This window comes from Cottoperca gobio, chromosome 22 (assembly GCF_900634415.1).
Source record: "Cottoperca gobio chromosome 22, fCotGob3.1, whole genome shotgun sequence".
Taxonomy (NCBI): domain Eukaryota; kingdom Metazoa; phylum Chordata; class Actinopteri; order Perciformes; family Bovichtidae; genus Cottoperca; species Cottoperca gobio.
In genome coordinates this window covers 20,503,525-20,530,422 of record NC_041376.1, presented here as the reverse complement: position 1 = coordinate 20,530,422, position 26,898 = coordinate 20,503,525, and the positions used below count along the sequence as shown (strand labels likewise).

At 42.8% G+C, this 26,898-nt stretch overlaps 1 protein-coding gene across 1 annotated transcript in view; it reads right to left on the bottom strand.

The window, feature by feature from the left end:
• Positions 1 to 21,805, bottom strand: part of dicer1 (dicer 1, ribonuclease type III) — a 31,488-nt gene extending 9,683 nt beyond the window's left edge. Inside the window, exons 1-25 of the mRNA XM_029460385.1 lie at positions 21,670 to 21,805; positions 17,632 to 17,677; positions 17,228 to 17,339; positions 16,086 to 16,286; positions 15,797 to 15,959; positions 15,527 to 15,657; positions 15,117 to 15,251; positions 14,872 to 15,032; positions 14,486 to 14,654; positions 12,870 to 13,342; positions 12,638 to 12,770; positions 12,133 to 12,375; positions 11,817 to 11,971; positions 11,581 to 11,713; positions 11,322 to 11,397; positions 11,067 to 11,206; positions 7,238 to 7,417; positions 6,920 to 7,133; positions 6,669 to 6,822; positions 6,090 to 6,272; positions 5,377 to 5,482; positions 4,245 to 4,420; positions 3,152 to 3,872; positions 2,553 to 2,705; positions 272 to 925 (exon numbers count right to left, since the gene is read on the bottom strand). Of these exons, the coding sequence (XP_029316245.1) occupies positions 272 to 925; positions 2,553 to 2,705; positions 3,152 to 3,872; positions 4,245 to 4,420; positions 5,377 to 5,482; positions 6,090 to 6,272; positions 6,669 to 6,822; positions 6,920 to 7,133; positions 7,238 to 7,417; positions 11,067 to 11,206; positions 11,322 to 11,397; positions 11,581 to 11,713; positions 11,817 to 11,971; positions 12,133 to 12,375; positions 12,638 to 12,770; positions 12,870 to 13,342; positions 14,486 to 14,654; positions 14,872 to 15,032; positions 15,117 to 15,251; positions 15,527 to 15,657; positions 15,797 to 15,959; positions 16,086 to 16,199 (4,767 nt within the window). The 5' untranslated portion in view covers positions 16,200 to 16,286; positions 17,228 to 17,339; positions 17,632 to 17,677; positions 21,670 to 21,805. The remainder of the gene's footprint in view (positions 1 to 271; positions 926 to 2,552; positions 2,706 to 3,151; positions 3,873 to 4,244; positions 4,421 to 5,376; positions 5,483 to 6,089; positions 6,273 to 6,668; positions 6,823 to 6,919; positions 7,134 to 7,237; positions 7,418 to 11,066; positions 11,207 to 11,321; positions 11,398 to 11,580; positions 11,714 to 11,816; positions 11,972 to 12,132; positions 12,376 to 12,637; positions 12,771 to 12,869; positions 13,343 to 14,485; positions 14,655 to 14,871; positions 15,033 to 15,116; positions 15,252 to 15,526; positions 15,658 to 15,796; positions 15,960 to 16,085; positions 16,287 to 17,227; positions 17,340 to 17,631; positions 17,678 to 21,669) is intronic.
• Positions 21,806 to 26,898: the final 5,093 nt, after the last annotated feature.

Below are 26,898 nucleotides of genomic sequence, written 5' to 3'. Positions count from 1 at the left end.
TCAGTCAAGCAGCTCGACTCGCTAATGTTAGGTTAGACTAGGCAAGACAGGAGAGCTGTGTGGTGTTCATGGCGCCTCTGAAAACCGCAATAATCACAGTATTGATGTAAATAAAAGCAGTTGGCACATCTGCATTCATTATGTTTGACTTTTTTTTATTTCATCTTTTTAATGTGCGACTTTAAAATGTGTGACTTTTTAATGTGTGCTTGCCCAAAGTATTGCCGAGTCATGCAGTTTAGAGAGAACAGTGAGGGGGGTCCTCGCTCACCTTGAGGCCCAGTGAGCAGAGGAACATCTGTGCTGCTCTCTCTCCACAGCTGGTCAAGTAGCAGCCCAGCAGAGCCTCCACACAGTCAGCAATGCTCTTGTCGGCGATGCACTGCTCCGTGTGCAGGTCGTAGGAGATCGACTGCTTGCCGAGCTCTGTGCCGCAATTCTCCTCAGACGGATCCCAAAAGCCCACCACAAAGTCGTCCTCCTCTCCAGCCTTGCTGGGATCCAGGTAGCACATGGCGTCCCACGAGCTGTAGTCAAACTCCTCGGCAGAGGGCCCGCTGGGCGCCGGCTCCGGGGGACAGTGGGCTGTGGTGGGCTGAAGGGGCTTCTTGGGGGCTTTCCATTCGTGCGGAGACTCCACGGGGGGGGAGGAGGTTGAGGTTGAGGCTGGGGTGAGGGAGGGAGGGAAGCTGCTCAGGGAGATCTTCTTCCCAAACGCACCAGAGCCCAACAGCATGTTGTCAATGAACTTGATGTGCTCCTTGTAATACTCCAGATCGTCCTCCATGTTCACTTCATCCTTTGGCTCTTCTTTCAATATCAGCTCACCTTCCTCATCCACCTCCTCATCCACCTCCTCACACTCCTCCTCGTCCTCATCAAAGTCATTTCCAGACTGCCCGTTGGCCAGAAGCTCCTCTTTGGCCTGGATGATGGATGCAAACAGGAAGGAAAGCAAAGTTAAAAGGAAATGAAAGAAGGAAATTAAGCAGGAGCTTAGTCATGATTAAGAAACTGACGAGTCATTTTTATGTATTAAATTAAAGCTTCCTGATGTAGAGAAACAGACCCTAAGAAGCAATCCATCACACATCAAGGGTCACGGATTCAATGTTACACCTCGTAACGAGAGCTGAATCTATTTGCTGATTAATAAATTAGTCACTGTTGTAAAAACATGCTGCAACAATTTAGATAGTGAAGCAAAAATTACAACACTGTCTAGTTCAACCTACTGATCTGCTTATAAGTGTTATATGATTTTCTGGACAACAAAAAACATGTTAGTCATTGATGGTAATAGTTGTTAGTTACATCCCTTACTCAGATTTGAAACATATTTTTAGGCTGAGCTTGTAACCGCAGCATCTGTGGACATGCAGAGTCAAATTCGATAGTGGAGATAAAATCTTATATCACTGTATTTGGACATTCCTATAATAAAATAGTAAAATCTAATATTGTCATAAATCAATCCTTCTTAAGCTTTACCTTTAATGCCTGATGCTCCCCATCATCATATAACCTCACCCTACCACAGGGTGGTGTTGCTGTAAATGTGACCCCTCATTTGTTTGTTAAAACGTTCATTCCTGCACATGGTGACAGTCAGTGACTGTGTAGGTAGTGGTTTGGTACAATAAGCTGATAAGTTGACTGCTTGGTCTTTAATACATTTTGCCTAAATTCTTCACCTGTAATTGTGTTAATGTATTTTTTATGCACTTTGAGCTGCTTGGTTGTACCAAGTGCTGCATAAAGATATCATCATAATCTTAGTGTAGTAGCATTACATATTGTTTTTATTTTCACATAGCACACCAATTATTATTTCATATGAAATGTAGGAGTAACTCTAGAGACTAACCCTAAACACAAACATGGTGTGTTGCCAGACAAGGTGAAAGCCTGCCCTCTAGTGGCCTTGAAGAAGAAGAAGAAGAAGAAGAAGAAGAAGAAGAAGAAGAAGAAGAAGAAGAAGAAGAAGAAGGAAGATGAAGAAGGAAGAAGAAGATGAAGGAAGATGAAGAAGAAGGAAGAAGAAAGAAGAAGAAGAAAGAAGAAGAAGAAGAAGAAGGAAGAAGGAAGATGAAGAAGAAGACAAGAAGAGAAGAAGAAATCTCCCCTCTATAATCGCCCGAACTCCAACGCCCCTCCGTCCTACTCCTGCTCCGACTAATTCCTCCCTCCCCCTCCTCCTCCTCCTACTCCCTCCTCCTCCGCCTCCCCTCCCTCATCCTCGCCTCCTCCCTTCCTCCCCTCCTCCCTCCTCATCCCCTCTCCTCCCGCCTTCCTCTCCTCCTCCCCTCCTCCTCTCCTCCTCCTCCTCCTCCCCTCCCTCCCTCCTCCTCCTCCTCCCTCCTCCTCCTCCTCCTCCTCCTCCCTCCTCCTCCCTCCTCCTCCCTCCTCCCCCCCCCTCCTCCTCCCCCTCCTCCTCCCTCCTCCTCCTCCTCCTCCTCCTCCGTCCTCCCTCCTCCTCCTCCTCCTCCTCCTCCTCCTCTCCTCCCTCCTCCTCCTCCTCAAGAAGAAGAAGAAGAAGAAGATCCACTGACCTCCTCTGAGTCCAGTATGTCTGTGCTGCTCTTGTCCTGGTTGACCACGTAGCCAGGAGGCAGCCAGTTAACAGGGGGGTCGAAGATGGACACCACCATCCTGCTGGGGAGCCCTTTCTTCTTCCCCAGACGGTACAGGTTACAGTTGCTCACCTGGACATGGGCCGACACAGCCTCATCAGTAACATAATGCAGCCTAGAGTCATTGTTTACTGTTACAACAGCATATCTCTCACTGAGTAACCACAGCAGCACCTATAATAACAGGTAACTTTATTGCATCCCATAGTTTGCCATTAGGGCTGTAATAATACATGTATTCGTACCGAACCGTTTGGTACAGGACAATAATTAATGCTATAGTGTTTATCGCTGCGTACAGAATTTATATTGCTTCACAGTGCTTAAGTTTGCTTCATTAACATGGTTTCAGTGTTATCATCGAACCCGAGTAAAGAATCTCCAGGACAAATGAGCAAACGTTCACTGATGAGCCCTTGGAAATAGAAGCAATTCATAGAAGCAATAAAATGTCTTCAAACTGTCAATACTGATGCCCCATGGTTAGAATAAACGCAACAGAATCAGGCTCATCTCACCTTCTTGCTGCGCATGTAGCTAAGTCGTCCCTCGTGCGCATCAGGGTAGGTACAGAACAGGTATGTGGTGATGGCATGCTTGAGGAAAGAGTCTCCGAGCATCTCCAGCCGCTCCAGGTTGAAGCCGTCGCTGGCGTTGGATAGGGTCAGGGCCTGCAGGATGAGGCCAGGGTTGGGCCCCAGGCTTTTGGGGGAGTCTCTTGCCTCGGCTCTGTGCGGATCAGGAGAAGGTGCTGTGGGAGCTTCCTGGCTGCAGATTGAGGTAGCTTTATTTGCATGGTCTGAGGTCCTCCCTGGTGTACATTCATCACTAGGCTGTGGAGGACTGGAGCTGGGCTTCTTCAAGCTGGGAGAGGGCTGCACAGGAACTGAGGTAGTGCTTTGTATTGATTCAGGACTCTGTAGCCCAGGGGAGCTGGGCTCACAGCGTTGGCAGTTGTCATGTTGGTGAAGGTGCTCGTCTCGGTGGCCATCGCCATCACAGTTGGTGACTCGGGCAGTGCCGTTGGTTAGGTTTTTCGTGCATGCCGCTTCTCCGGGCTCCAGGTCCATAAGGGGCTCCTGCTCGGGACTACTAGGACATAACAGGGAGTTGGGGTCAGGGGATACAGTCTCTTGGTGCTGACAGGGACCGTCCTCATCTTCACTGCAGGAGTCAGTGCAGGAGATGAACGTTTTGCTGTCAATAGATCTCTTCCAGCCGAAGTCCAGGTTTGGGTACCTGCCACACACAGACCATTGACAATTGAATGTGGGTAAACTGGTTGGGGTACGTTTAAACACAAATGATCAACATCTGAAAAGGTCAAAAGATTTAGCATTTTTATAACATTATATTTCTAAGCAGGCCTGTTTTCATCTGCCTGGACCTTCCTGCCTACTGATAAACTGCCACAGTCAGTCAATTAAAAAACTATTGCCTGAGTTGCCACCATATTGGGTTTGGAAATCCTTTTGAGTGTGTTATAAACACTCCACTAACCCTGTGAAATCTCTTAACTCACTGTCTTGCCTGTGTGTAGTTGTAGTGTAACAGTAGAGCAAAATAAAGTATCATCTCATGTATATGTGGTTTAGTGTACGCAGCAGAAACCTGAAGTCAGGGGGGAGCGTCTGAGCTCCTACGCCAGCTTCACTGGCTGTCTGGGCTCGGAGCTCCTCGGCAGTCAGAAGGCAGTGGAGGCGGTAGAGGATGCTGGGCAGACACACTGCTTTCCTCCACAGGGAGGCAGGGATGGGGTGGATGGCACACAGTTCTGGAACCAGGATCTGACAAATACAATACAATATTAGACTGGGACTGTTGAAGTGCAGAAAAAATGGAAGGTCATGGAGCTGAAACTAATTTCTGTTATGTTGCTCACACAACATATCTAAATCTGCTCCAGGATCGGCTTCTAGATTTGTGTCACAGCAGATATTTAAAAAACTCAATGTTGTTCAAAAATGTCCATAATGAAAACGTGTCAAAATTAAATAAAAAGCAACCTTTGAAATGAAATAAAAAAGTAATGTTTATAAAAGATAAATAGTATGAAAGACAATCTATCTATCTATCGAGAGATCGATCGAGAATCTATCCATCGAGAATCTATCCATCGAGAGATCGATCGAAAATCTATCCAACTATCGATCGAAAATCTATCCAACTATCGATCGAGAATCTATCCATCGAGAATCTATCCATCGATCGATCGAGAATCTATCCATCGATCGATCGAGAATCTATCCATCGAGAATCTATCGATCGATCAAGAATCTATCTATCGATCAAGAATCTATCTATCGATCAAGAATCTATCTATCGATCAAGAATCTATCTATCGATCAAGAATCTATCGATCGATCAAGAATCTATCTATCCATCAATCGAGAATCTATCCATCGATCGATAGATAATAGAGAGATAGATTATCTATCGAGAGAGAGAGATAGATTATCTATCTATCTATCTATCTATCTATCTATCTATCTATCGAGAGAGAGAGAAACCCAAAGACAGGATTTTACAACTCTGGAAAGTCATCAGGGCAAAGATCATTTATACCTCTTCTCTACAATCACAAGGGAAATGCAGTGTGTTATTAGAGGAAGCAGCATTGCTGCTAAAGTGAAGCCAGGTGTACCTTTTGTTTGTTTTGCCAGAGCCCAACACAATGGTCTCACTGACATGAATGACTGATTTGTTTTTTTTACCACAGTGTGACCAAAGAAGCAGCTGTTACCTGTTTGTTCTGCAGACTCTCCCACTTGGCTTTCCTCTTCTCTGCACTGCTGAGTGGCAGGGCTTTGCCCTTCTGGTTCAGGTGCCGAGGGGTTAACAGGTTCAGTCTGAGAGCAGAAGAAAACAAGAGCCTTAACTTTATACCTGTCCAAATAATAATCATGTACAAAGTGCTGACATGACACTGGGACTTTATATGACTGTGCGTTCAAATTTGGCTTTTGCTAATCCAATTAGACAAGACCAAGGACCAACTCAAATTACTCTGAAAATATGTCTTACAGAAAACTCCAGATTTAGCTTTGCACTTCAGACTCACAATGAACCGTTAAAAAAACGCAGAACCAGAGGTATCATCTTTTTTATGTCTTGCATTTGCACCTTATTTACCCAAAATGCAAATGGCCTGCATCAGTTCTGTCTGAGATTCAGGTGCGTTATGCTAGTAACAGCTAACATACCCTGCAGCAAAGATGAGCCGGCTACAGAGCTCTGTAAGATCACTGCTTTCTAACTCCACACTCCCCGAGTTGTTTTTACTTTTCAAACGTGTACGCTTTAGCCCAGACTGACGCTAACTCAAGGGAAATTTATCAGACTTCACACAGCTCCCTCTGGAGTCACAAAAGGCTTTATATTACTTTGCTTTTTAAAATTCCTATCAAATGATCCAAACAGCAGATTACAGCCATCAATGCTCCCTGTGCTGCTGACCTTGAGGAGGTGTGGTCTACATCAAGAAGCGGCTGGTTTAGGTTGGACAGGTCCAGGTTGTACTTGGTTTTGTAGTACTCAGCAAATGTCTCATACTCCGGTGAAGGAAACTTGCTGAGAGGCGTCAGGTCTGTGTAGACATCGGCAACATAGAAGCGATGAGGCTGGTCAAAGTTACGATACCTGGCAGAGGAGAAGAGTGATTAAGGAGCTAAAACATCACATTTATACAAAGGAAACAATAAGTCCATGCCAATATTCTGAAAACATGACGGTACTTGTAAAATGTAGTTTCAGGTGAGAGACTTATTCAAGTTTACAGTTGTTTGAAGGAGATGTTTCCACAGCAATATAAAACTGATATTACAGGGAAATACGACCCGTTAAACAAAATACAGTAATCAAACGTAAATAAGAAGTTTATGATGAATTACATGAGATTTATTGTTTTGTTTTTTACCGCGCTATCCAATTGGCATCAAGAAACTGGTATTGGTATGGACTACCAACTGTCTGGTATCGTCTGGTATCCCCATTTATACACAGTTACTGTAATATGTTCACATGGTCCAGATGTACCTTGGAATGATGACAGCATCCTGGTAGTCCTCCAGCTTGAAGGTGAAGGGGTTCTGCTTGGTGTACTGAGTGGTAGGAATGCCAGTGCGGGCCTCCGACTTCTCAATGTCCTCCATGAACTTGAAGTCCATATCTAGTGTGTTGGAGTCCTCAACTGAATGAGCAGCAGAGAGAGGATAATGGGAGGAAACTAACTCGCATGTCCATACCTTGGAAAGTAATCCAACAAGTTTGACAGTGATTCTACTCACCAACATTCAGAGGTAGAACGCAGTAAGCTGAGTCAGCCAGCGTGGGCTTGAACTCCAGTGCAGGTTTCTCCAGGCGGAGGATATGGGAGAAGATGTACTGGTGCAGGCGGGTGATGAGGTCGAGGTGGGCGGTGCTGAGCGTGAAGCCGGACTTCTGCAGCTCGATTGAGATGGTCACCTCACCCGAGCGAGTGTACACCGGGAAATGGGGGATCTGGACATAAGTAAAGCTTCAGCTACCATCCACAACCAATGATGACATTCCTAAAAGTGAAAACATGTCAGTGTGATCTGAGAGGTGACTGGAAGGTGACATACTCGAGGTATGGGCTTGGCAGTCAGGATGCCGAAGCACCTGGTGGTGTCTTCCGGTGGGTAGAGCTTCCTCCTGCGAAAGTTGAGTTCATCAGGGAGCGGCGTGGTGAGCCCCATCCCAATCACATAAAGGTAGTACGTCTGCTCTGGCACAGCGTAACTGTCCCGCAGACACTCTGGTATCTGGAGAGGACAAAAATATCAGTCAATTTACAAAATTCCAATACAATAAAAAGTCTAAATAATCAGATATCGTTAAACAAATAACTGTAGACTGACCTTTTGGATTATTTCCATTTGATATTTATATCATTTTAGAGTGCTACGGATAACAATGGGAATTTAATTTAAATGTTTGTATAATTGTGATATATACTTTTCACACATCCCTGTGGAGGTTGGGGGCATTGAACCTGAGTGGGCAATGTTCAAAACCTCTATTGCTGAAGCTGCGGTGATGAGCTGTGGTCTCAAGGTCTTAGGTGACTCAAGGGGCGGTAACCCTCGAACCCGGTGGACCCCGGTGGTCAGGGAAGCCGTCCGACTGAAGAAGGAGTCCTTCCGGGTTATGTTATCTGGGAGGACTCCGGAAACAGTTGCAGGGTACCGAAGGACTAGAAGGGCGGCAGCCTCTGTCGTGTCAGAGGCAAAGCAGCGGGTGTGAGAGAAGTTCGGAGAAGCTATGGAGAAGGACTATCGGTCGGCACCAAGGTGCTTCTGGAAAGCCATGCGGCACCTCAGGTGGGGGAAGCGGGGAACCATCCAAGCTGTGTACAGCAAGGGTGGGACCCTGCTGATTTTGACTGAGAAGGTTATCGGGCGGTGGAAGGAGCACTTTGAGGAACTCCTGAATTTGACAAACACGCCCTCTATGGTAGAGGCAGAGCTGGAAGCTGATGGGGGATCATCGTCAATTTCCCTGACGGAAGTCACTGAGGTAGTCAAACAACTCCACAGTGGCAAAGCCGCAGGGATTGATGAGATCCGTCCAGAAATGCTGAAGGCTTTGGATGTTGAGGGGCTGTCTTGGTTGACACGCCTCGTCAACATTGCGTGGAATTCTGGGACAGTGCCTAGGGGGTGGCAGACCGGGGTCGTGGTTCCCCTATTTAAAAAAAGGGGAGTGTGTGCCAACTACAGGGATATTATACTTCTTAGCCTCCCTGGTAAAGTCTACTCCAAGGTACTGGAAAGGAGGGTTCGGCCGGTAGTCGAACCTCTGATTGAAGAGGAACAATGCGGATTCTGTCCTAGTCGTGGAACAACGGACCAACTCTTCACTCTTGCAAGGATCCTGGAGGGGGCCTGGGAGTACGCCCATCCGGTCTACATGTGTTTTGTGGATCTGGAGAAGGCTTATGACCGGGTCCCCCGGGTGATACTGTGAGAGTATGGGGTGAAGGGGTCACTTTTGAGGGCCATCTAATCCCTGTACGCCCAAAGCGAGAGTTGTGTCCGGATACTCGGCAGTAAGTCGGACTCGTTCCCAGTGAATGTTGGCCTCCGCCAGGGCTGCGCTTTATCACCAATCCTGTTGGACAGGATATCGAGGCGTAGTCGTGGAGGAGAGGGGTTGCAGTTCGGTGGCCTGAGGATCTCATCGCTGCTCTTTGCAGATGATGTGGTCCTTATGGCATCATCGGTCTGTGACCTTCAACAGTCACTGGATCGGTTCGCCGAGTGTGAGGCGGTTGGGATGAGGATCAGCACCTCAAAATCTGAGGCCATGTCTCTCAGCAGGAAACCGGTGGATTGCCTACTCCGGGTAGGGAATGAGCCATTACCCCAAGTGAAGGAGTTCAAGTACCTCGGGGTCTTGTTCGCGAGTGAGGGGACAATGGAGCGAGAGATTGGCCTGGAGAATCGGAGCAGCGGGGCCGGTACTGCAGTCGATTTACCGCACCGTTGTGACGAAAAGAGAGCTGAACCAGAAGGCAAAGCTCTCAATCTACCGGTCAATCTTCGTTCCTACCCTCACCTATGGTCATGAAGGCTGGGTCATGACCGAATGAACGAGATCACGGTACAAGCGGCCGAAAATGGGTTTTCTCAGACGGGTGGCTGGCGTCTTCCTTTGAGATAGGGTGAGAAGCTCAGCCATCCGTGAGAAACTCGGAGTAGAGCCACTGCTCCTTTACGTCGAAAGGAGCCAGTTGAGGTGGTTCGGGCATCTAGTAACGATGCCACCTGGGGGCCTCCCTAGGGAGGTGTTCCAGGCACGTCCAGCTGGGCGGAGACCCCGGGGAAGACCCAGGACTCGGTGGAGAGATTATATCTCCTCACTGGCCTGGGAACGCCTCGGGATCCCCCAGTCGGAGCTGGAGGATGTGGCCCGGAGAAGGGAAGATTGGGGTTCCTTACTGGAGCTGCTGCCCTCGCGACCTGACCCTGGATAAGCGGTAGACGATGGATGGATGGTATAATTGTGATTTGTGAGACCAATATTGTGATTATGATTTAAATTTAAAATATCTTTGTATAATTTAATCTACAGGCGTGTATTGATCGTCTACATATACGTATTTATAAAAAGAAAAGTGAAGAGTGCTACTTGTTGTTGAGCACCTCCAGCAATCAGGATCAGCATCATTTCACACCTCGATGGCGTCCAGGTAAAGCAACGCCGGAGCAATCTCTAATTAAGCTCACATTGGAGATACTACTTCACTGCATACTAGACGTTTCTGCTCAATAATTGACAAAACATTCAAATTGGCATTATATTTATTGTTAACAGCTTAGGGTTGCACAATAAAGCGAATTATGTACTTGTTAATTGCAATCAGGATTTTGGCTTCCCACAATTAAATAACATGATTGCCTGTGATGTTGACGATATTGAGATATAAAAATCTGTGCTACGTTTATAGAAAATGCGGCTGCATATCAAATTAAGTGCTTCCTAAACCAACGATCGAAATGTTCCCTTTTCACCTGTGGGGAGCCGGCATGCCACTCTGCTCTCACACAGCAGCAGCCTGTGAATAACTTTCCGGAAAGTTGCGAATGTAGTCCAGAGTAGAAGATAAATATATTGTATATTTCTGTTGTACTATAGTCTGCAGCCTACACCGTCTCAGATAACCTACAACCAATGATTAGTATTGTTTACAAGAGCTTAAAAGTGTCCATTTTATTAATGTTGCTTTCACAATGCAGCAGATGGGTGCATGTAACTTTAAAATGTTGAATATTACTGTATTTTTTCATATCGCAATACACATCACAATAACCCTCTTTTGTACATTCGTAGGATTGCAGCAAGTGAAAGAAGTGCTTCGTTAATTTAAATGTGAAAGAACAATAAACATAATTTGGCGCTAAAAATCATTGACTAATAATCATTTATCTCAATGTTGATCAAAATAATCGTGATCATCATTTTGGCCATAATCGTGCAGCCCTATAACAGCTACGGTAATATAAACAAACTGTTTGTAGGTCAACTTTGTTTTTAACTGCTGATTCCTGGTGTTACTGCAGCTCTGCGATGGAGCTGAACAGGATTGACAACAACAGCTGCTTTACAGAGCAGAAGGTCTGCGTCAGATTGTTTTTAATGATCACTTTAAAACAATGATATAGTATGACATTATTAGTCAATAATACAGACACTGGAGCTTTAGTAAGTAATATAGTAGCCAGCTCATAGAGCACACGTCAGACAGAATGTCTTTTTAATCCTGAATATAAAATATAAAAATGATTAACTGTTTGATGAGAGATGTGTGAGAATTCAGCGAGGCATTACTAAACATGCTTTGAGATACTAATAAGTCCGCATCCACCGAGAGTGAGTGAACCTGAACTGTAACGCACAAGACTTTCTTACGGCTTTAGGGTAGCACTGCCTCCTCTTGGTGGAGCCGGGCCGGCCTGGTACACTGGTCTCCTCCTCATCATGGAGGTCCAGCTCCTCTTCATATTTCACCGTCTCCTTTCCCACCGGCATCAGGTGATCATCCAGCTCACCTGGGTTGGAAGAAAGCAAGATAAACAGATGGCAAACAGGGGAAAGTTATATCCAGGCTGAAAGTGAATAGTTTTTCCTAATCATGCATCTGCAAAATCTCAATTCTGGTTTTACCTATTTTGTGAAGTTTCTCACAACAGAGTAGAGCAACTGCTTTCTCTGCCAGTCTGGCACAGATCATCGAAGGACCCTGTGAAGACGGTCACACATCAATCAAATGAACGAACCTGGAGAAGTTATTACTAAACCCCAGGAGGGAGATTGTATTAGTGAACGCTGATGAAATCAATAAAGTGCTGAAATGTGGGGGGGGGAAATGAACATACGGGACAAACCATTACCAAAATTCTTAAATGTAGATGTTCTTCCTCACCTTAAGAGGAACTCGCAGAGGGGAGTTGATGGGTAAGTAGAGTGTGGACTGGAAGCGTTCGCCCTGCTTCTCTGCAGTTTTACACTTAGGTGCTAAGTGAGTGAAAGGGTCACTGGGCAGCCGAGCACAATACCTGAGCACCAGAGCAAAGAAGACGATAAGGAAAGGGATTTATAAGTGGGCATGTTTACTAAATGGATTTAGGATTGAAAGACTTTGCAGAAACGTCCCCCGACCTGTTAATGTGTCCTATGGCTGTGTTGATGGTGACCCGGGGACCTCCATCCTCAGAGCGAAGCACGTAGGGAGGGAGAATGTTGTCATCGTCCAGAACCTGCTCCACTTCATACTCACTCGCCTCCACTGACTTGGAGCACTTGTTCCTTAAGATCTGCTCAAAAAAAATAATCATCATCACTACCTCATTCTGCTTCACTTTCAACTATTACATAATCTTTCCACTAACATACAGGATCAGAAACTAACTTAACATTAACAACGTTTGCATTTCTCCGAACATTATTCAAATAATAAAGTATTGACTAAAAGAACCTTTTCTATGGCCTTGTAGGTAGTGAGGTCTTCTTCGAATGTTTGGGTCCTCTCTCTGTCAGCGAGCATGATGTAGTTGGAGACGGGTGCTCGAGCTCTGCCTTTGGACTGGACGTAGGACCGGTACTCTGTGGGCAGGTCGAACCGCACCACCAGGTTACACTTTGGGATGTCCACGCCTTCCTCCACGATGCTGGTGGCGATCAGCAGGTTGGTTTCATGAGCCCGGAATTTGCGGAGAACCTGTGAGAGAAAGGGGGGGGCAAACAGAATAGTCTTTAATTAGCCGCAATAAAAATTTCTCAACCAAATGACATTCACAGGCTTCTCACATAATTTCTTAAAATGTCCCGTGTCTCCAGCTGTTCAGTGTCTGACTATCTCTATCTCTATATTATATTTAAACAAAATGAAATTAAAAAACACCTTGAATTTTGAGGGTTTTTTTGTTGGGTTCCATTGGGGGGCGCTGAATGGTACAATGGTAGGGAAATTACTGACATACCTCCTCCTGCTTCCTGAACTCCACCTCCATCTGCTTGTTCCGTGGCTGGTTCTTGCCGATGCTGTGGCCGGTGATGAAGTTGCTGCTGATGTAAGCGAGCTCTGGGTCCTGCTTCCCTGCTTCTTTGATCAGACTGAGGATGAAACACAGACATTTTAAAACTTCTCTCAGCTGCACTGGCACAACCATCATCATTCTGCATGTACGAGGCTATGAAGATGACAGAGCCTACCGATTGAGGACGACAGCTGTGTAGCGCCTCTCCACGAAGATGATCCCACACAGGATGTTGGTAAACGGTGAGGGAAAGTTGGCTTCAGGCCTCTCTTTGACCTCCACCTCCTCATCCTCATCTTCATCCTCAGAGTCGCTCCAGGACACATAGTTGTCCTGGTTGCGGTTGTTGTACCACTCGACACTTTCAAACTGCTGCCGCTCGAAAGGCTTGTATTCGTGCAGGATCTCGAGCAGCCGGAGGACCTTGGGGGTGACGAACTTGAGATCCAGTGACGCGGGGGAGAAGTGCTCCTCGCACAGGGCGTGCACTTTGCGCAGGATGGTGTCGGTGAAGAGCAGAAACTTGCGGGTGAGCTCCTCCTGCTCATGTTTGATGTACTTCTGAAGCTCCCGCACCATGATGCCTGCTGCCTTATCTGCACACCAGGGTCCCAGCACCTGAAGCACGGCCCGGCAGTCACTCAGCACCTGCACAGGACAGAGAGGGAGTTGGACTTGTTTCTTCCTCACATACAGCCTCAAGAACCTTTCTGGCAACATTTTTATGAACTCATGAACTGCATATCGACCAGAGGAACCTAGATCTGAATTTAGCACCTGGGTCATCGTCCGTCCCCGCCCGCTAAAACATTATTGGTTGCCAGTAGTATCAAGATTATGACGAATAGTCGATAAAGAAAAACGTGAGTAAACAAAATGGAGCTTAAAGCTGCCTTAATAGATCTTTTTGCCACTTTGTTGTAAACACAACATTGGCATATAATAAGCTTATAAAGCTGTTGATGGCAAACTGATTAGCAAACAGTTGCTCATCATCCATCAGTTACTGAGCAACATTCTGTTGTTCCTGATTATATTCTCCTTTTAGCTCCGTTAGTTCTGTGCACAATGTAACTTATAAAATTACATTCACAACATTTCTATCCTTCTTTCTCTGTACTTCTGGCACGGCCAACATTTCAATTCAGTTTGGAATAAGATAGTAAAATGACTTTTAAATTAGACATGGTCATAGTCAGGATCATCCCGAAGGCTCCACTGAAAGTCAAGAAAAGCATGATGAATGTAAATTGAATTATTAAGATATCTTTCCCTTTTTAATTGTCTCCAACACTGTACAGTTCAGGGTCACATGGAACATTTCAGCAAACATCTGGAGGAAAACATTGTAAAAACACAGTAAGCTTCAGTCAAAGTCAGGGGGATCTATAACACTTCTCTCTTAACCCTTATTATGGAAACTGTTTTGTCAGATTAGGACTTTTTTGGTGACTTCACATATTCAAGACTTATTTAATATACAATGTGAAATATTGTATTTGGTATAAAAAAATGTGAGAAAAGATTTGCTGCATTGCAATTCTTTCAGCTCTGGGTACCAGGATCGTGCATCAAATCCAAAGTTAGACAAAACAGCGGCTGACTTCAGTGCAGTGTTTTACAGAGCTGCTGATGAGCTATGGAGGCTTATTGCTGAGGACTCGATGAAGTGCAGTGTCGAGTGTGGAGGTGGAGAAACGCTTCAAGCAGCAATACCGGAGGCCAAGCAGTCGGCCGATTGGGAAAATAATGAATTACAGATAAAACACATCAACTCCTTATAGCTCTGACCTGTTTGGAGATGAATGTGGGATCACGGTCCTCTCTGGCAACACAAATGTTGCAGTCGTTCAGGAAGTGGATTGCTTCATCCAGCTCCACCTGCAGACTGGAAGAGAGACCACTCTTATCCATGTAGGGGCCACAGTCCAGCACCACTTCTCTGGGCTGAGAGGCGTATCTGAAATATAACAGCGCACAGGTTACATTCAGCATGCACCTACGAGTCATTGATGTTCATTCATCGGTTGATTTTACAAACTAGCTCTCTGTTTGAATGAAGTGTAATCAATTAAATCACTTGACGCCATGTTTAGTTGTTACAAACACACATTTAGTCAGAGATATACAGTAGTTGTTGTCCCCTGGTATAACTCCTATATAATGGCTTGTAGTACCTGTCCAGGACTACAAGGTCAGTGGCAGTCTCAGCGTTGCTCTTCAGAATCCTCTCCAGATTCTGGATCTTCTGTTCCAGCTCTGATGGGTCACACTTTCCATTCAGAATGGAGGCTGTGAGACCCAGGACACGAGGACAGCACGAGCAGCCCTCAAACAGCTGCACAGGGAGAGAAGAGAGCGAGGTCATTCACAGTTCTCTTGGACCACTGTCCTGCAAACAAAGAAACACCCACAATCTCACCTTCATTATCTCACAGTAAGGGTGGTCTGTGATGGCCAGGTGGCAATCATCAAAAACCACTAAGTTGATTTTAGACAACGGTAAGATTTTTTTCCTCAGAATATGCAGGAATATGTGGCAAGTCATGACCAGCACCTGTAAAACAGAAAGTATAGAAAGACAGGAGGGGAGAGAATATTATTGTAAACAATGACCAGAGACAATGATGAAGGTGCAAATAACTTAATAAAAGCCATAAAAGCCAATCATTAGTCCGGAGTTAGACGCAATGGTGTCAGTCGATGCACTTTGCACCTGTACTAAAGAAGCACCTAGACCTACTCTTAAAACTGACAAAACTCACAACATGGAAGCATGGAGCTAGTGTGAACTTATTAAGACAAATGAGGCAATGAGAATGATGAGCACACCTGATTCTGGAGTATCTCTCGACTCCACCGTTGGTCAGTCCACGCTGAGGTCTGCTCCACATCTGTGTACTCTCCCACTTGGAGGTCAGAGTGAGTCCTGACCGCAGCCGCTTGCTGAACTACAGTCAGAGCTGGACAATGTAGACAAACCGTAAGCTTGGAATTCAAATGAACTTATTGTTGGTGAAACTTGAGAATGAACAATGAACGTTATCAAAATGTATTCAATAATTCACAGAAGTGGCAAACGGCAGTGTGTATTGCAGGTACCTGTGTTCACCAGAAAAACGGTCCTCTTCGCATTTTCGTGGTAATGTCCACGGATTTGGTGGGAGAGCTCTTTTGTTAGAAGTACTGCAATAAAGGTCTTCCCTGAGCCAGTATTCAAGCAGACGATCGTATTATGTTCAATAGCTGCTTCAAGAAGTTCTACCTGTGGAGGAAGGTACAGGTTCACATATGGAAATTTAATAAACACAAATATGTTTCTGTTACATTAACGTTACTTTAGGCTGCACATACAATACATCAAGCAGCTCGTGAACTCCTCCATCCTTACCTGATATTTCCTCGGTGTATAGATGTTATCATGGATAGCCTCCTGTTGCCATGGCAGACCAAAGAAAGGCCCCATGGGTGAAGTGGCAGGGGTGACAAGCTGTAGGCCTGCCATGCTTCAAAGAGGTGGAGGCGAGGGGGCTGTGCTCCTCCAGTCGTCTACTTTATCTCATTTCATAAGCCTCTTCTTTTCAGAAGTTCACTGTCAGGAGAGATGAGGGTACTGTTTTAATGTACTGGAGACGGCACATACACAAGTGGACACTTTGTCTCACTCTTCATTCAGAAAGCTGAGAAACCCCATCAGCAAAGCCAGGGGTGAGAAGAGACACCTCAGCTGCAGAGTTTCTGGAACTGCTGAAATAATGTTGTTCAACCAGTGAACTAGTCCAGTGCGCAGAATCTCGAGGTAGGTTTATGAGCCAGCTTCTTTGTCCAGGCGACGTCTCTTCATCAACTCGTTTAGAGCTCAAGAGCAGCTTGATTAGAGCTTGTTCACAATGTGACAGCAGCAGGTTTAGAGCCTCTTTGTAGATTTGATTGGAGCTTGAGAAACAGCTTGTTTAGAACTTATTAGGAAAATGAGGGAAGCTTAGAGCTGAAGAACAAATAGTTTGGCATTTCTTTAGAAAATCACAACAGTGTGTTTGGAGTTTGTTATGGATGTGAGAAAAGGTTGTTTAAAACTACTTTAGACCATCACAACAGCTGGTTAAGAGTTCAGGAGCAGCTTATTTAGAGCGTATTTAGAATGTGACAATAGCTTGTTTAGAGCTTCCTTAAATCTAGAAGAAAAAACTTCTATCGAACATGACAACAGCTTGTTTGGAGCTTGATAACACACTTGAGTCCTGTGTTTCCAACTCTATGAGTATTGGGCCATGGTACATTATAGCGTTGTGATGAATTCTAAATTCTAAATTCTTAAAAAGCCGTTTTGGCACTTTGGAACATGACATTGCTTACAGCTTGCTTGGAGCTTTATTAGAGCTTGAAGCATGTGGTTTAGATATTGGAAATGGCTTGTTTAGAGATTAAGAACAGCTTGTTTACAGCTTGAGACCAAAAGATAAAAGGGAAGATTACTTGGTTAATAGACTGGAATAATGCTAACACAATTATTGTCTTAGGAAATATACTTACAGGTAACAACTGTGACTTTTTGGATAAGCAGACAACACTTAATCTGGGCTTCATGATAGAAATATCTCTGAATCAAGTACTGATGCTCCCCCACATTTAGTTGGAAACAGACCTGAAAAACCAAACACAGAGAACATTGTTATAATCTTGCATTGCACAGATTTATATAAGTCTATATAACGGTGTAATAATAGACAATAAATACTTTATTCTGGCTGTAGAAAGCAGTAATAACAATTGATGAAGGCTTCCGAAGTAGCTATAAATAACAACCTACAACAGAATCTCTTCATTCACCATGAATATAAAATGTAGAGGAAGCATTCCAGTTAGCTTAGCTTCCACAGAGACGACATCTGTTACACATGTGCTGATACTGGGATGTTTGAAAGTAAACATCTCACCTCTACACAAATGGGAAGTGTCAGGGACCGTGAGTGGAGCTCAGCTCTGCAAAGACAAAAGCAGAGAGGAAATGAGAACGGTTTGACACTGCTGGCTGCCAGATGCTGACAAAGGTACAGTGAGCAGAGGAAAGAAGAAACCATCACGCCACTGCGTTTCCCACACAGACTTTACCAAATATGTGTGAATTTGGCAACCCAATTCAGCATTTATTATTCAAAAGATTTACTACACGTCCTTAATTGATTAACTGGTGGTGGCGTGACGCTGCCAGGGAAGCGGAGGGAGAGCTCGGCTCAGCCTGCGTCGCCTCTCGACCTCAGCTGTCTGGATTGGACTCGCAGTGGGACGACAGACAGGCTTCGAGGGAGACAGACACACACACACACACACACACACACACACACACACACGCACACCACACCACACGCACACACACACAGCAAGTTCTGTGGGAAACACTTCTGGACTCAGACAAGCTTTTCATCTCAGCCCAGAATCACCACCACAGCACACGACTGGTGTGAGTGCTGCTGAGCCCGACTGCTATAACCCATCGGAGCGGAAAACACGAGTCTTTACAATAATGGAGCGGCTCACATTTGCTGGTGATAAAAACATAATGCAACCTGATGCTCATCTAAGGAGCTTCATTCAAACAGTTAATCAAATCTAACCAGGTGATGTGTTGATCTGAGCCAAGATGGAAGTTTGGCAGTGAGTTCTCTGACAAATCAAAGCAGAACAGAAGCACAGCACTGATTCAAATACTGGCAACACTTGAAGCGTACAAGTTGTCAACACTAAGCTCAGTAGGGTTTAACAGAAATGTGGACCTGAATGTGGCCTGTGATGTGATGACATCTTGGGTCAAAGGCAACTACACCTTTGGAGCTGCATTTCATACATTATGATGATCTACAGAAGTCTTATGAATTAATGTTGTACTTTTACAGTACACACTGCTGGAGAAGGGTTGGGTGATAGGACGAATATATTGGCTGAGTACAACGGTGGTTGTTTCTCTTTTTATTTTGCTAATTTTATGGTCTGCCTCAGAAGAGCGAGAGAGTCGCTGATCACAGCTGTGGAAAGAGAGAGAGCGAGGGAAACAGCTGTAGAGCTGCCACATCACATCTCACAGTTTGTTTTGACAAAAGCAGAATTGGTGATTATTGGAACGTTTGAAAGTTCCTATTGAGTTTGAAATAAGTGTGTAAATCCTACAAGAAAATAAATAAAGAACACCAGGCTATATGTACATAGATACAATATACAGAAGGGAGACCCGGGAAAAACATTTAAGATTTAGGACTGGATTTGTTTGGGATATTGTACAGCACAGGTTTGGAAACTTGAAAGTTGGTTGTGTTTCAATTGTCAAAAATATTGCAAGTAAAAATAAGTAAGTAATATTTAAGTAATAACTCAGTAATATTAACCACTACTGCACTATACTACTCTGTGGAAACTGATTGTACCGGATTTAAAAAAGGGGTGTAAGAAAATATTGATAAACTTGAGTATCGCAATATTAGGTTTTTGATGCTGTATTGATTCTCAAAAACGCAATCGATTCTTTATTAATAGTTTACTTACAAAGAATTGTGGCAGACAGTGGCTCAGATTGCACAAAAGATAGAGCTATAATGTTGGATGTTACAGGGACTGTGATAAATGCAGACCCCACTGTTATCATTGCATAAATAAAGTTAACAGTGTTTTACTCAGATTGTATACATGTGTGTTCTTTATACTATACTTATTTTATTTTAAATCGCAGTATATCGTCTTGCTTACAGTATCGTAATAAATTAAATCGAAACCCCTGTATCATGATATGTATCGTATGGCCATATTCTTGCCTATAAACAGCCCTAGTTTTAAATAATTTCTTTGACACCAGAAATATGAGTCACTTGATTTTGTTGCAGAAATCAAAGAGCTCCTGGTGAAAATGATATTACTCTGCATACAACTCTGGATTAATGATGCAACACTGACGACTGGTCTGTAGCCGTTGGCAACATTGTAAAGCTGCACAGCAGGCGGCATCGACAGGTGTCATCACAGCTTGATGTGCAGCTCCATGTCAATACACACTGCTGTCCCATTTCCAAGTGTTAATGTTCCGGAAAAGGCACAATTTTAACACATTGCCACATCCTGACTACTGTACTAATGCTTCTTCTTAAGAATCCTGCTGCCTAGCAAAACCACAGGAGGAAGACTTTAAAAATGGACAGGACGTCACTAATTGAGATTTGGCTCATTAAATTCTGTTCCTTACTTTCTGTTTACATTCAGCATTTTACTAGTTTTTCATCCTGTAAAACACAAACTTCTCTCTGTATAGCATACACAGAAAATCCAGCAGCACCGAGATTGAAAAGTGTTTAAGTGTCACATGCCGATTCTGAGTGGTATGTCCCTGATACTGTTACTGCTATTATTGGTATGTTGCTGCTGTTCTATTGGCATATGGCCAATAAAAACAGTGTGTCACTAACACATACTATTCTCCACCAGCATATGACAATTCTTACTGACATTATGCCTCTGCTGACTAATAGTATTTCTAGTTAATGAATGCTATACTATTTCAGTGTGTAACCTGGTGGGGCCATAGCTACATAATAACTCTGTATGGTGAGTATTTGGAAAACCAGTGTTTCTAAAATGGCTTCTCAAACTAATTTGCATTAGAATTGATCAGATGGCCTACGACTTTGTATGTTCAGATATTTACCTTAACACTAGTATTGTATCTGTAAATGTGACTGTACTTAATATGGTCTTAAGAATTACAGGAATGCTAGGTCCAACACAGACAGACAGAGAAAAAGACTTAAAGTACTTTTCAAACATATCAATTTGCAGGAATACTTATGCGTGTTGTCTGCAAGGGGCGTAAGTAACCTTGATCTTCTACACCTGTGAGCTCATATTGACACACCTGCCCTTGTCCTACAGTTCTGCACAAGGCTTGCCGGCGGAAAGAGAGGAAGGTGTCTCTGGTAGCTAACGATATATAAAGCAAGACATAGAACACAAAGCCAGAATTATTATTATTTGTACTGCACATATTCAGTTCTGTCATTACCTTTATAACCTGGGGCCAGTAGGATATTCATTTCTACGATTCTCTGTAACGTTACTCGGTATGCTAACACTACATTAGCAGCTTTCTCTCTCAAAGTGTAAGCATGAATATGGCAATTAAAAGCCTTTAACTAGACACTTAAATTAGAGTTACTAGCAGAGACCATGCTGAGTAACATTGGCTAGCTAGTTAGCAGCTAAACTAAGCAGCTACATGTCTGCCAAGCACATAACGTTATAGATGAGTAACGGATTTAATAGACGTGACCACAAAGTTAAAGCAATTGTATACAAAATGTGGCGATGCCTTATTGAGATGACCTGCACACTAACGTGAAGCAAAGCCTCTCAAGTTCCTTGGCCTCATTATTGGTGGAAAAGTATGAACCAATAACGCTAGCTTATATTAACAAACAACCGGGCGCTAACGTTACCATACATTACATTAGCTTATTTACGTTACGTTATCTTAGCTGATACCGTGTTGTAAAGAAAGACCAAATAATGTCTCAGATCACTTATTAGCCCCTTACATAGCGTTACCGACTGGGAAAAGACTCATAACTGCAATGGAAACCCTCTTACAGCGTTCAACAGGGGACCTGAACCTAGCATTGGCTAGCGAACGTTACATTAACGGACAGTGCCTGTCTGAAACCAGTTAGCTATTGACCTGACTGTGTTAATGGCCAAAGGCATGTGTGTGAGTGTGCTTGCCTGGCCCCAACTTTGTGATTTACAGAAACTGAAACAGGGCTTCAGCCTAAATGTACAGCGTGTAACGCAATACAACGCCTGACTACAGACACCATGCACCATCACCGTGTCAACCTAGCCAGTTTGCTAACTAGCTAATAGCTAGCAAGGCCAACACATGCAATAGGAGTAACGTTATTCAAGAAAGACGAATCATATAATTCGCTACATAATCTCACCTGATGTATTTTTTTCAATTGATAGTCTTGGCTCAAAAGACTTGAAATCATTGGTTGGATATCCTCACTGCCATTCACTATTGCTGTCCCGATTTGGTGGCTACTCGTTCACTGTGGGACCACTTCCTTTCACCCGGGCCTCTGTTACGCCAAAATATTAACGTAAACTTCGTAACTGCCAGTCGTATTTTGGCACGCTATTCTACTAAAGTGAACGAGAATCCATGTCCTTCGTAATGTGCTAAAAGTCTGGAGGTCTCTGCAGTTCCACAGTCACTGGCCTCGTTTCAGGGAAGATGAAACAAAACACTGGTTAACTATATTATATATTATATATTATATATTATATATTATATATTATATATTATATATTATATATTATATATTATATATTATATTACAGTTTAGCAGCTGTTCTTGCTGTTCTTGACTGCACATTTCAAAAAATAAATAAACAAAATAACATCAATCTTAATCACTAATTAAAGGTACAATGTGTAGTTCTGACTTCAGAGCCACCTGATCCAAAGAAATAGGGGGCAGTATTTCACCTCTACTACTGGGTCAATATGATCTAAATTCATCAATCATCAAAACCATCAGTTATTATATATAATATTTTAGTTGGATTAGTTTGGCATATTTATTGTAGTTATACTCTTCTACTGTTGATATATTTTCTGTGTATGTGTCTGCCTGTCTGCCTGTCTGCCTGTCTGCCTGTCTGTCTGTCTGTCTGTCTGTCTGTCAGTTCATTAGAGCAGTCTGCTGAAACTCTGAGAGTCTAACCATCTCTGCTATCTAATAATCTTCTTGTGCAATGTTACGTTTTGATAGTTTGTATATTGACATGGGTCAGGGCGGGGAGTCGTTTAAATCAGTGCTATCTGTCCGTCTTCCAGCCACTTCACTGACGGTGAGGACGAGGCGAGGGTGTGAGTCGTTTTCTTGTTTCTTTCATTTTGGATTTAATCAAATAAACTATTAAAACGTGCAGGGATCATGAATGTAATGTTGACAAGCCTTGAGTCTGCCTGAGTCAGACAGCTGTACTTCTTCTCTATGTACTGAGAGCAGACTGCAGCTACATTGACTCACTATCACCTCTAGAGGAATAAGTGGTATTACAGGCTGGACGGAGCGCAGCTAGCTGTTAGCATGCTAACTTCAGGAGATATCTCTGCAACACAACACAGAGACGTCTTTGACATAACGTCAACACAGTTACCTCTTCACACTCTGTTCATAATGTTATTTTATTGTTTTAATGTTTTAAATTTAAATGCTGGCAGACCTTAATATTGTAGCTTTAATCTGCAGTAACACTTACATTTAGCCAAATAACATTTTGACTTGAATAAAATATATCGATAACAGATAAATGGAACCTTCCCAAATACCAAGATTTTGTTAATTCCCCAAGGGTACATTAAGATATTGCAGCAGAAGCATATACATAGATTTCTCTCATTATACACTGACACTCATCCTTTTCTCTGCCACTTCCTCCAGACTGTCCAGCAGCCCAACCACACAGTCGAGGCGGGAAAAACAGCTGAAAAGCACAATGTGATGCATCTAATCGTATGTGTGCCTATACAGTGATATAACTCAAGGTAAACATACTGTACATTGGGTTTAGATGATCACATGAACACGAAACAAATGTGTGGTGACAGCTGTCAGCAGAAATAGTATTGTCTTGTGAATTATATGCAAACCCAAAAACAAATAAAGCCAGTGGACAAACTCATAGAGCAAACAAAGACCAAAGACACAGTTAAAATGTATGTTTGCATCATAGTCAGAAAAGATGAAGTTGTGGAAGAGTCCAAGCTAATTGAATCTGTTGATCTGAATGACATTTTGAGTAGACTAAACGCTTTTATAATTATCAACAAAATTACTATAAACATATTTTACATTTACATTAGTAGAATAAAAAAATATATATTTTCCCAATCCAAAAGAGCTCAGGATTTACAACTAATGGGTAGGAAAAAGCTGAAGAACTCGGAGCTTGAATGTCGAATCAAAACAGCAATCTCCTGATGTAATCTATATATTTATTTAACGCAATAAGTCAAACAAAGAAAATATTCTCAGCTGAGGACACATTTCGCGTCGCCGTTTCCATAGACCGCATGGCTCCAAGAGCCCCATCGTTGCGGTCTCACGGCTCCGCTCCAGGTGTGTCCCGAGAGTCGTAAAACATGCGGCTACCTAGAAGGAGTAGGCGTTGACCTTCTCCTCATTGGTCCCAGTTTGGCGCCTACACGCTCCTCCGTCAGCAGTCAGGAAGTAATGGTTTGTTGACCTGTTCTCTTAAAGGGGAAGTGTCCCTATTATGTTTGTAATACTCTCAGTGCAGAAAATACATAATAACAGAGAAACATATTCGTAGTGTAGATATATATATATATATATATATATATATATTGATTGAGGTAAACAATTACATACGATAGTCTTTCCAATATGGATTAATTTACCTGACACAACCAAATTGCATCAACATTTCACTGCCTTTGGGTGCTCCTTTACATATTCAGCCACTTTCCCCACTGAGTTTGTTCAGCCCTCCTGAAGTCGTCGGCTGTGTGACACGATGTCCTCTGGGCGGCAGCATTAACACAGAGACATAGCTGTTCAGATCGCAGGACAACCGGTGCCTTGAATACTGTGTGACATGTGTCTTGTTCCTTTCCCACAAAGGCCTGCAGAAAATAAAGCACTGTAACATAATCTGCATGTTTCAGAGAGGCACACTCAATACTCACATCTATTTAACACTACGTGGAACTGGATTTAAAGCCCATTTAACAGAAAATGGTCAAACGTCAGATTGAATATACTTAACTAATGGCATTTATGAAACTATTGATACACTCAGAACGAGAGAGAAGCCTGGAAAATAATTATTTTTAAATAGTGTTAAATAAAATAAATAAATTAAACAAACGTAAGAACAAAAATAAACATGCTTGTGGATTACATTGCTGTGACCATTTAAAATCTTAACAAAACTAAAGTATATATATATATATATATAAGTAAAGTGTGAAACAAAAACAAAATATTCACAGTTCTTTTATACATCTGCCTGAATGTCACTGTTAAAACATTATTGCTATGAAACTTTAAAGCTGCATTGATCATTTGGTTTTAGGTTTTTTTCCACCTGGGGGCAGCACTCCTCAACAAGCTGAAAATATACATGTTTCACATTTTGCAGGAGAAACAGAGAAACATCAGAGTTCATTTGGAGTTGTGTTTGTGTTGATTCATTCTCCCTTTAACTCTGGTTTGGTCTCCACCATCTCCTGAAAAATATATCCGACTCTGATGTCTTTACCGAATCTCTCCAATACGTTCATCAGCGAGTCTCTCTGTGTCTGTCAGATACTGAACCAAAGCAGCATATTTTCTTTAAAACCAAAACAATAAACTAAAAGGCTAAAAGGCTCAATAGAGCTGAGAACTGCAGATTTGAATTATCATTTTCTGTGGGTTTGTCCCTCTTTCACATTTGACCCATTGTTCATGTAAAAATATGAATTAATGCTGCTTAAAAAAAAGCTGAATAACATTAGTAATTATATTTTATTTGACATATTTAAAACTTTATGTTTGAACCAATTTAAAGTATTCATAGGATCTTCCAAAACCGTAAGAAGCCAGAACAAAACACACACAACAAGAGACAAAGGGTTTAAAGATGTCATTTATTGCACTTGACTGGTGCTGTTGAAACAATTAGGTTCCAATACAAAAGCTAATATTCTTTTACTAGGTCAGTCCTTTCAGTGTTTTGGTGGTGGGGGTGTGAGGGGTGGCTGGTACGGTCCTGTGACCATGGAGACACAAACACACAGTCACAGTCTACTGTATCCTTGTAAAGGCCTTAAACTGCCGTACTCTTTCCATAAGTCCTGCCCCGACTCAGAGGGACAACCACAGTGTTGTGGGACTCGTGATTCTAGCCAGCCGTTGCAGACTTATACAGAAAGTCGTGATGCATTTATGGTCAAACAGTTCCAAACCTAGAGGGCACTTTATCACCTTTTCGTGCCACATAAATCTAATCCTTATTCTAATCTTAATTGTAAAGTGGTTCCACTCTAAACACAAAGTTAAGCCTGGCCCTAACCCAGACCTAATTCTTATCTAAAGCCTAATCCTATACAAACGTTTATGTTTAATGCTTACCTAACGTATGCTAATTGTAATCTTAATTCTACCTCAGGTTGTAAAGACCACAGGTGTCCTTATCCTTATTTCTGCTTGTTTCCTGTATGATTATGTAACCTCATTAAATAATTATGTTTCAATCTCAACATTACAAGGTTCGATAAAGAAACATATTTTATGATTTCCAGCTTTGTTTCGTCACCATCCGAATGATTATTTTTAAATTTTAACATTAACACGACACCTGAAATTCAGAGATTCTAATGAACAACTTACTTACTGACATTAGCAGCTAACCAGTATTATTATTATTATTATTATTATTATTATTATTATTATAATAATAAACTGTAGATACAAACTAAATAGAGTAGCTCTTGGTTGAAGTGACTGGCTAAATGTCTTCAGAAAACTGAGCGGTGTCCCATTTCCAAACTAAAGTCATTCTAAGGTTTTGTGTATGTAGTTTATTCAAATAAGTCAATATGCAGATTAAATCCACTTGAAGTTTGCGCGCCTGTCTTTGTCTGTACATTTATATCATTTACGAAAGCAAATACATTTTGAAATGTAATGCTTTTTATCACCATGAGGAAGTGTGTTACATGAACGCGTCTGTTCATTCTCAGAGTAACAGAGTAGCAAATCTATCAGTGTATTCCACTAGTTTTCCCAATAAGTACATTTACTTAAGTACTGTACTTATGTACAATTTAAAGGTACTTTACTTGGTTCCATTGGTGCTCATATTGCATCCTCTCCTGACAGTACAAACATAAATGGACTTTTTGTACAGTAACCGGTAAAACAGGATACGAGGACAATTAGCATACAGTCTGCTCTGTATGCATTCAGTGAAGTGTTTGGAGTTGGGACACAGCTCTCGTTCTCTCCAGGATAATAGTAGAAAATACAACAACATACACAGATGTGAGCTGCGCTGTGCTGTAGAGACGACACAGTTTGTACTGAGCTGGAACAGCCTCCGTCCGTGGATGGAGGAGCTGTATTAATATCCAGAGTAAACACAGACTTCGT